Source organism: Petaurus breviceps, unplaced genomic scaffold (genome assembly GCF_028583685.1).
Source record: "Petaurus breviceps papuanus isolate PSGF00001 unplaced genomic scaffold, PetGlider_PUasm1.0 175, whole genome shotgun sequence".
Lineage (NCBI taxonomy): Eukaryota > Metazoa > Chordata > Mammalia > Diprotodontia > Petauridae > Petaurus > Petaurus breviceps.
In genome coordinates this window covers 29,823,704-29,833,679 of record NW_027185764.1, presented here as the reverse complement: position 1 = coordinate 29,833,679, position 9,976 = coordinate 29,823,704, and the positions used below count along the sequence as shown (strand labels likewise).

General features: G+C 38.1%; 1 protein-coding gene across 1 annotated transcript; it reads left to right on the top strand.

Moving 5' to 3' along the window:
- Window positions 1-507: 507 nt before the first annotated feature.
- Window positions 508-2,740, top strand: CARTPT (CART prepropeptide). The gene is made up of 3 exons (XM_069085404.1): window positions 508-705; window positions 1,202-1,285; window positions 2,221-2,740. The coding sequence occupies exons 1-3, from the start codon at window positions 553-555 to the stop codon at window positions 2,326-2,328; spliced, it is 345 nt and encodes a 114-aa protein (XP_068941505.1). The 5' UTR covers window positions 508-552; the 3' UTR covers window positions 2,329-2,740.
- The last annotated feature ends 7,236 nt before the right edge of the window (window positions 2,741-9,976 follow it).

Here is a 9,976-nt window from a genome sequence, read left to right as displayed (position 1 = left end):
TCCCTCCAACATAGGAACAGAGCGTTTAGTATAGTACTCTAAATGTATTAGGTGTTCAATCAATCTTGCTAATTGAACAACAAAACATGTTTTTGCTTCCCTACAAGCTAGGAGGTATAGGGTTGTAGCTGGAGAATATTGTAGTGCTCCTTTGCTAAGTGAAGGAGACTTGTGTCTGTTCTTTTGCCCTGAAGATTTTTTTCCATTTCCATATCTTCTACCTCCTGGCTTCGGGCTTCTACCCCAGTGGCAGTGCCGCGCTCGCTTGCAGGATTTCTGTCTGGAGCCTTGAGACAGCGGGTCCTTTCCTGCCCCCACCCCCACCCCCGCCCGCCCTTTCCCCCGCCCCACTTCAGCTGTGCGCAAAACCCCGGTTCCTGGGCTGCTTAGAACCCGGGGGGCATTGACGTCAAGCGTTGGAGAAGCGCTGCCGACAGACAGGTGACCCAGCCCCTCCGCCCCAGCCCCCCCTTCCTCTTCCTGCCTCCCTCCCCCACATGAGATTTTGTATAAAATCTGAGGGGTCCTCAAGGTGCGCAAGACTTCAGCACCATGGAGAGCTCCCGCCTGCGGCAGCTACCCCTTCTGGGTGCAACCTTGCTACTGCTCCTGCTCGGGGCCAGCTGTCAGGAGGATTCCGGGCTGCAGCCTAGAGCTTTGGATATCTACTCCACTGTGGAGGATACTTCCCATGAGAAGGAACTGGTAAGTGTTTTCTTCTCTTGGTCTCCTGTTTCAACTCTGCCCCATAGTCTTTTTTTTTTCCCCCCATAGTCTTTTTATATTTCACTCCACTGGCTACCCTCATCTCCAGTACTAGAAGAGGTATGAGTAGCTTTCAAAGTACTCTAGGCACCTAAGTGTAAGACCGCGGACATTGGGCTGCACAGAGGACGCGTCTCGAGCTGAATAAGAAAAGTCCCGCACGCCCGATCTACTCTTAAGAAATAGGGATGGGAGTCCAAGGCTTTGGATGATGTTTCTCAAGTTCTTTGCTCCCGAGTCCCAAGCCATCATTTCTCAAAAGATCAATACTGGCTCTTTTCCGGACGGGGTCCCTGAGTAAAACCCCCCTTTTAGAGTCCAGGTGGAGAGGTACCTGCAAGTGTTGCCTCGGCACTAGGGTTTTAATTCAGGCTAGGTTCGAGGGGCAGACAGCCGCTCCTCTACCCGCTCAAAGTTGCGAATCTGTGTGTTGCAGATAGGAGCACTGCAGGAAGTCCTGAAGAAGCTGAAAAGTAAACGCATTCGGATCTACGAGAAAAAGTATGGCCAAGTCCCCAAGGTGAGCTGGTTGGGATTTTCCTTCCCATTACCCCAACCTCTCTCCACCCAGGCACACTTGGTTTCTTGGGGTTTGGGAGGAAATTGGATCACATGCTCTATTGGCCGCCCTGATATTACCCTCCCAGAGTAAATTCTTGATTGCATTAAAATGTTAAATGACTGTGGCGAGCTCCAGAATCAAGTTTATTTTGCATTTCCTTTCATTCCCACCTCTCAGTCTTCTCCAGTGTTTTCTGAAAAAGATCTTCGACTGATCGCTTTAAGCCCACACAAATGTGATGAGAAGATTCGTTTCTTTGAAAGAAAGGACAGTCCCCTAATAGGGGTAGAAGGGGAGGGGTAATTGTGAAAGAGAGAATTTCCTATAGATTGTTTTTGGTCCAGGGAAATTCCTTTTTAGCTAATCTAACCTTTCTCAATACTACCATTTTCTCACTACCCTTCTAAAACAATTTATTATTTAATATATGGTTTGACTTTCCAATGATAAAGAAATATTTTTGGAAAGTTTAGGGAAGGAAACCTGGGAAAGGAGCAGGAAGAAGTTATGGAGAAAGGGAAGGGATTGTGAGATGAGAGAAACTGTAAATCTGAATCAACATCTCAGTATATAACTTTTTTTCTGACTAAAGAGAGGAACCTTTGTCCTCTCCCCCCTCCCCCATTTTGGTGGGCAGGAAAAGGAGCTGAGAAATGGGCCTTTAACTGGTCAAGTGGGTAGGGACTAGGAGTAACCAGTTATTTACTTTTTTTTTGTTCTTATGCTGAAATTGTACTTCTATGTTTCAGCATGCCTGCAACATTCATGTTTATACATTTTGGGGAAAGTTGTGCTGCACATTTAAGTGTGTCTTACATGATGTGGCAAGATGAGCTGTGACTTATCTCCCCTTTTCCATGGTGTAAATTAACATGTTGTGTTGGTTTTGACAGTGTGATGCTGGAGAGCAATGTGCAATAAGGAAAGGAGCCAGAATTGGGAAGCTCTGTGACTGTCCTCGAGGAACTTCCTGCAATTCCTTTCTCCTGAAGTGCTTATAAAGAAGCATCCCAGTCATTCATTTTCTCCACTTTTCCACAAAAGGACCACACACCCATTTCTTGGGTTTGACTGTAGAATCACACTAAGCCTGCAGTCTCACCTGAAGATGGTGAAAAATTTTTCCTTGCAGTTTACAGTTATGAGAATATAGTAAGAGTTATTGTGTTGAAAGATAAACCATGTATTATGTTGAAACATCTGTATCCTCTCTCCACTTCATTTTATGTGTTCAACTCTTGTGTACCTGGTATAAAAAAAGCTCAACTTACCTTTGCAAATTGTATTTTTGTATGTGGAGTGTCCTAAGGAAAATTAGATCTAGACAAACTTCAGTAGACAGTATCACAATCCAGAAAAATCACCCCACAAAAAACGAATTCAGCATGTACAAATTATACATAATAAATTGTTTTTAATAATTGCTTTTGTTGTATTGTGATAACCAATTAAGTTAATTCAGGAAAAATGGCATGTTTAGGCATTCTGAAGAGCCTTTTCAAGAGAAGTAAAATTTTTAAATCATGCTTAATCAGGGATCTATATCACATCACACTACTAGTTATCTCTTTTTTTCATTAAGGATTCTGTTACCTGAGCATCACTGTCAAAGATTTAGTTGAGAATCCATGTGGAACATTATTATGAGGTGAAGTGTCTCATTGTGAGTGAAGCTCTAATTATGGGGAGAATGAGAAGGATGCATGATTTTAGTCTGGTATGATTTTAATGGTTATAGCCTCTTTTTTCAAGGCAATGTAGATTTTGAGAATTGGGTGGGAAAAATATAAGCTCCTTGTGATCAACAACAAAAGGCATTTTTAGAAAATGGGAAACTGGTTTCCAACTATCATCATTAATGAATATAAGTGGATGCCTGACTCTATGTCTGGGTGTGTATGCAAGTGTGAGTACATACAGGCAAACTGAAGGGAAACAAACAAGTCAGATGGTTTGGCCTCTATGGGTATGGTATCCAATCATTGCTCCAAGAAAGTAACTCCTCTGGGGGACTCTGTGTCCAGTGAGAGAAATAATCATGAAGATGATAATTACTTTCAAATGAATGAATGTAAGTTGCTAGAGATGAGTTATTATTGAGGAAAACAAAAAAAATTAGCTCCAAGTTTTAGTTTTAGCCTTTAAAAACGAGCTGCAAATGTTGGTATTTAAAAGTGCTATCATTATCTCTCAGTTCTTGTTTTGGGAATCTTAAAAAAATGTTCAGGGAACGTAACAACAACAGCAAGTATTAACAACAGTTCACTTTTTCTAGCACTTTAAGGTGTTAAAAACAACTCTCTGAGATAGGCAGTTCAAATATTATTCCCCACCTCCTCCCATTTTATAGATGAGGGAACATGACTCAGAATGTTCTGTGACTTGCCTGCAGTCACTTCACTAGATAGTAAAAAGTTGATGCTGGATTTTGAACCTCTGACTCAAAATCCAATCCTCTGTCCAGGATTAATGGATAATATAAAAGACAATTTGTACAGATTTAGGAGTAAGGGACTCTTGTGTTTCATCAAAAATACAAGGAAAGAAAAAAATCTTTCTATAGAAGGTGCCTGGTTAGTTTCAAAGCTCTTTGAATGGCTAGTAGACAGGATCCCACCAGGTTGCAATATACTCCAGTTAGTATAGGTAGTTTAATAACCCTAGTACTACCAGAGCATCCTATGCAGATAGCCAGGTCTCTATGGATTCTCATATTAAGCTCTCCTCCTTCCTAACTGTTGAATTTCACTTACAGTTTATAGTTCAGTTCAGGCTAATATCATAGGAATTAAATTCCAAACCAACCTTCTGTAAATGGCTACAAATATTCTTTTCCATATTTACAAACTTAAAAAGAATTGCTTTATGTCTGCATCACCTATCCATTCCAATGAAGAAGAATAAATGGAATCCTTATAATCAACATTCACATTTAATAGTGGAATTACTGTTTATCTTTAATTTATAGAGAACTTCCAGTAATGATTTAAAAAAATGTTCATTGAATTCCTAGTTATTTTGCTAGGGCTTGGGTCTAAAAAATGTTTAGATGCTATGTTTGACATAGAGCAATGGAAAAAGAGTCAAATCCTTCCTTCACTCATGTGAGTCACAACTCTCTCATGCCTTAGTGGACATTTGTCATGAGTTGCTATGGCAAAAAATCATCACTTCTTGGTTAACCAATTCTAAACCTTACTAGCATAACATGATCTTTTCTTAATGGTCTGTTTCCAGGCTCTTAATCCAAGCCTTTCTAACTTGGTAGGATCTGTTAGAACTCTGCTGATATTGCTTATGGGAATCCATCATTACTTCCTTTCTACCATGAGGCATCTGAATTGGACTTTAGTGGAGATGATATTTAATAGGGAGAAATTAATTTGTGCCCCAGCTCAAGAAAGCAGTTGCAGAAGTGTAGGATTTAGTTCTTATGAAAATGAACTGAGGATTTTGGTGTTTTCCTTTTTCTTTTTGGAGGGGGGAAGATAGGACAATCGGGGTTAAGTGACTTGCTCAAGGTCACACAGCTAGTGAGTGTTAAGTGTCTGAGGCCGGATTTTAATTCAGGTCCTCCTAACTCCAGGGTTGGTGCTCTATTCACTGCACTACTTAGTCGCCCTGGATTTTAATGTTTTTCAAACAATATGAATCAAGAGTGTAACATGGCAGCTGAAAAAGCAAATGTGATTTTACCCTAATAGAAGTATAGCATGCAGAATAGGGAAGGTGATCATCTTGCTATTGTCTGCCCTATCATATCATATCATATCTGGAATATTGGGTTCATTTCTGGGTGGCATGTTTTAGGAATGCTATTCAAAAGCACATATGAAAAAGAGTCAATCAGCCAATCAATCAACTAGTAATTATTAAACCTCTATTATGTACTATGTATATGTTGCTAGATGACTCAGTGGATAGACTACCTGATTTGGTGTCAGGAAGACCTGAGTTCAAATCCAACCTCAGGCACTTACTAGTTGTGTCATCCTAGGCACTGGAAAGGAAATGGCAAACCACTCCTTTATCTTTGCCAAGAAAACCTCAAGCACAGTATGGTCCATGGGGTCATAAAGAATCAGACACTACCAAATGACTGAACAACAACAACACATATCAGACATTGTGTAAGGTGCTGGTCATACAAATACTCTGAATAAAATAATCTCTACTTTCAAGAAGCTTACCTTTTAATAGAGAAGACAAAAATATATGTATATATACACATACATTATATATTCCTGCATATATTTTGTATATATATATCTATTCATTGAAAAAATATATATCTAATAAATATCCAATAAATGCAAGATAAAATAAAAGGTACTTTGAGAGGGAGGGCACCAGCAACTGAGGGGATCAGAAAAAGTTTCACATAAAAAGTGGTGCTTGGGCTACGTCTTGAAGGAAAAGAGGTATTCTATATAAGGTGAAAGTGAAGAGGGAGTGCATTCTAGGCACAGAATAGCTAGTTCATAGGCTGTTCAAAAAATGATGGAGGGTTTTGTGTGAGGAACACAGAGAAGATAATTTTGACTGGATCTTAGAGGATGAGAGGAGTATCCAATGAGTTTGGAAGGATAGGTTGGAACAAAGTGGTGAAGGAATTCAGAAATTAGAGAAAGGGTGTATATCTTATTTGAAAGGAAATAGGAAGCCATTGTTTTTTGAGCAGGGGAGTGACATGCTGACAAGCAAATCTGTGCTTAAGGAAAATTGCTTTGTGTATGGTAGAGAAAAACGTGAGGTAGGGAGAATAATTAGAAGCTTGTTGCAATAATCTAGGTGAGAGGGTAATGGATGAGTGAAACTGAAAAATGATAATATGTTTTTGACAGAAATTAAGATGTTGGGAAGAAAGATGGGTTTTGGGGGAAGAGAATGAATTCTGTTCTGGACATCTTGAGTGTAGGATGCTTATGACTCATCCAGTTTGAAATAGGCAATAGACAATTGATAATATGAGACTGAAGGTCAGAGGAAAGATTGGTGCTATTCACACAAGTATCTGCACACACACAAATATATGTATGTACACACACACATATATACATACATATACTAGATGTGAATTATTGTCATAGAAATAATAATTAAATCTGTGGAGCTGATAAAGTCACCAAGAGAGCAGGTAGAGACAGAAGAGTGGGAATTATGGGATAGAGCCTTGGGAAACAGCCAGGGGTGTGCTGGTAAATGCTTAACAACTGATTCTCCAGAGAAAAAGCATGCATGACATATTTAAAAATTTAAGTTGTATGATTAACATTTTCTCCATCCCTTTCTTAAGTCTAATTAATCAACAAAATAATAGATTCATCAATCCTGGATTTGTAGACTTTGGTATTTGACTGAGAAAGGGAGGAGAGATTAAAAAAGGATTATCTTTAGGAGAGAGTAGGGTATAATGACGGTTTGTTTGGTTTGTATTTGTTTGGAACACAAAAAAGAAACTGCATATGAAACCATTAATCTTCTAGTTCATATTTCTTGCTTCTAAAAAAGTATATATTAAATTCTACACTTTATTTTTGAAATTCTCCAGCTTGTCCAGGAGATCCATCAACTGGTTTTTTAAAGATATATTTTGATAACTATATTTTTTGTTTTTTTAATATTAATTTCTTTTTTAGATTTTGGGGTTCATTTTTTCCCTCCCTCCCTAACCCTCCCCTTCCCAAGATGGTAAGCAATCTGATATGGGTTATATATGTGCAATCATGCTAAAGATATTTCCACATTAGTCATGTTGTGAGAGCAGAAACAGAACAAAAGGAAAAACAAACCCCACAAAACAGTGAAACACAATGATCTGCATTCAGACTCCATAGTTCTTTCTCTGGATGTGGATAGCATTTTCCATCATGAGTCTTTTGGAATTGTCTGGGATCATTGCATTATTGAGAAGAGCTAAGTCTATCAAAGTTAATCATTGCACAATGTTGCTGTTATTGAATACAATGTTCTCCTGGTTCTGCTCATTTCACTCAGCATCAGTTCGTGTAAGTCTTTCTAGGTTTTTCTGAAATCTGTCTGCTTATCATTTCTTCCTTTTAAATTTTATTTTAGACTCAATCACCAGAGCACAAATACAGAGTAAAGAAACAAAAATGATAGCATAAGCTTAAATATTGGAACTTAAATAGAAAGTAAGAAAAAAGGCACATCATGTGTGTAGTAGAACATAAAAGAGGATTCAAAATATGTAACAATAAATTTTCATTTCAAGAAAGGCTGTATGATAAATACTACAAGTTGTGTTGAGAGCTGTCCAGTCTTTTCTTTGCTTCCTTGTAAGTTTTCTTGTGCTCTCTGCTGTGTACTTTTTTACTTTGTTCTTCCCCCCAGAAGTCTAAATTAAGTACAGATATATTTTTCTATAGCTATAGATATATACATACACATATACATATATACCTACATATATAGACATATACTTTCCCAGACAAATTCTACCCCTGATCTTTGCTTTTATGTTTGTGCATATCTCTTTGTTTCCTATCCCTCCTGCCTTCTCTACTTTACTTCTACCCAACACCTTGCCCTGCCCCCTCCAAGGTTCCTTCCCCATCCTCCCATTCTCATGAATCTAGACACCCTTCTATAGCCCCCTATAAATTATTCTTTAACCTTCCCCTCTAAAGATCTCTCTTTTGTTCTCTTCCCACTCCCTATCCCCTTCCTATTTTATTTCTTCTGAATTTAGATTTTTATACTCTTCTAAATTTATATGTATTGTTCCCTCTTAAACCCATTCCTGATGAAAGTAGATTACCAGAACTACCAGCCCTCCTCCCCTATCTAATTTCTCTGTATCAATTATTCCTCTTGCACCTCATTTGTATAGAATAATTACTCTTTTTAGCTCTTCCTAAATGGTTTTCCTTTTAAAATTCACATCATACTCAGATTTACCCCAAACTTTCTTATGAGCTGCCCAATTATTAATAAGAATATTAGACATACATTTTCTATTATATATATATATATAGTAAATGGTTTGCCCTTATTGAATCCCTTGTAATCAGTCTTTGGTATGGATGTTATGTTTCTCTTAGCTTTTGTATGTCAAATCTTCTAATAAGTTCAGGGTTTTTTTTTAAATAAAGTCTTGAAAGTCTGATGGTTGATCAAATGTTCTTTTTTTCCATTCAGGATTATGCTTAACTTTGCTGGGTATGATATTTTTGTCCAGAGGCCCAGTTCTTTTGCTATTTGATATATAGTGTTCCAAGACCTGAGATCCTATACTGTCTCTGCTGCTAGGTTTTGTGTGATTCTAGTTATGGTACCATCATATTTAAATTGCTTTTTTCTTGTTGCCTTTAATATTTAATCCTTGAGCTAGGGGTTTTGGAATTTGACTATAATATTCCTATGAGTTTTCCTCATAGGATCTCTTTTAAGTGCTGATTGATGGATTTTTTTCTATTTCTACTTTCCCTACTTGTTTCTAATGCTTCAGGACAATATTCTTTAATTATTCTTGTATTATTGTATCAAGATTCTTTTTTTTTGATCATAGCTTTCAGTTAGTTTGATTATTTTAATGTTTTCTCTTCTTGATGTATTCTCCAGATCTGTTGTTTTTCTTACAAGATGTTTCACTTTCTCATCTATTTTTCATTATTCATGTTTTTAAATTAAATGTTTTAAAGAGATCATTTCTTGATCTCTTATACTTTTTCTGGCTTTGCCGAATTCTAATTTTCAAGGTGTCATTTTCTTCTTTAAGATTTGTATCTCCTTTTCTAATTGGTTGGCTTTCCTTTAATAATCTTCTTGTTTTTCTTGGATTCTTCTTCTTCTTTTTAAAGTTTTTCCTTCATCTCTGTCATTTGATTTTTAAAGTCTTTTTAAAGATCTTCTATGAATTCTTTTTGGGCAGGTGATCATTTGACATCACTTTTTGGGTTAGAAGGGAATTTCTTAACTTCAGTATTCTCTGCTGAAGATGAACCCTGGTCTTCTCTATTGTCATATTAGCTTTCTATGGTTGGATTCTTTCTCCTTTTCCTGTGCATTTTTTTGGTGGTAAAAGCTCAATTTTTGTAATCACCTCAAGCTCTGGGATATGGGGGATGGTGCTTCTTGCCTCAGATCTTCAGTTCTCCCTTGAGCCTGAAACCAAAGGCAAACCTCCAACCTCTGTAACTGCCCATAGCCAGGGTCTTTCTGCCCCAATGCTTCTGCACTCACTAGGTTTGTGCTCTTTCCTTCTCATCCTGCTGTTCTCCACAGCACAGCTGGATCTGGCATTCCTTGTCAGCAGAGGTTCCCTCGATCTTTGCTGGCTTAGACGCCCAACTCTCCTCACTATACTGGGGTAAAATTTCCTGTGACTGGGGCCAAGGCAGGCTGTCAAACCAGCTAACACCAGGGCTTGCTGCTTGTTGTTAAAATGGAACCTAACCTGGAGGTGTTTACTCTTCACAGGAACCAAACCTCATCCTGGGATTTTTCTTCTGATCTTCTCAAATTATCCCAGGAAGACCTCTGTTGTGCCCCATTCTTATTTATGTTTTGCTGCACTTTGTTCACCCTAAGGTGATGTTTTATCTCTTTTGTGGGGGAAAATCTTGAGAGCTTAGAATTTTTTGACCTACTCTGTCATATTCCCAGAATCCTCTGCTGCTCACTGTA

Coding starts and splice junctions, on each gene's coding strand:
- CARTPT (XM_069085404.1), top strand. CDS start 553: ATGGAGAGCTCCCGCCTGCGGCAGCTACCCCTTCTGGGTGCAACCTTG. Junction 706..1,201: donor CTTCCCATGAGAAGGAACTG/GTAAGTGTTTTC, acceptor TGTGTGTTGCAG/ATAGGAGCACTGCAGGAAGT. Junction 1,286..2,220: donor AGTATGGCCAAGTCCCCAAG/GTGAGCTGGTTG, acceptor TGGTTTTGACAG/TGTGATGCTGGAGAGCAATG.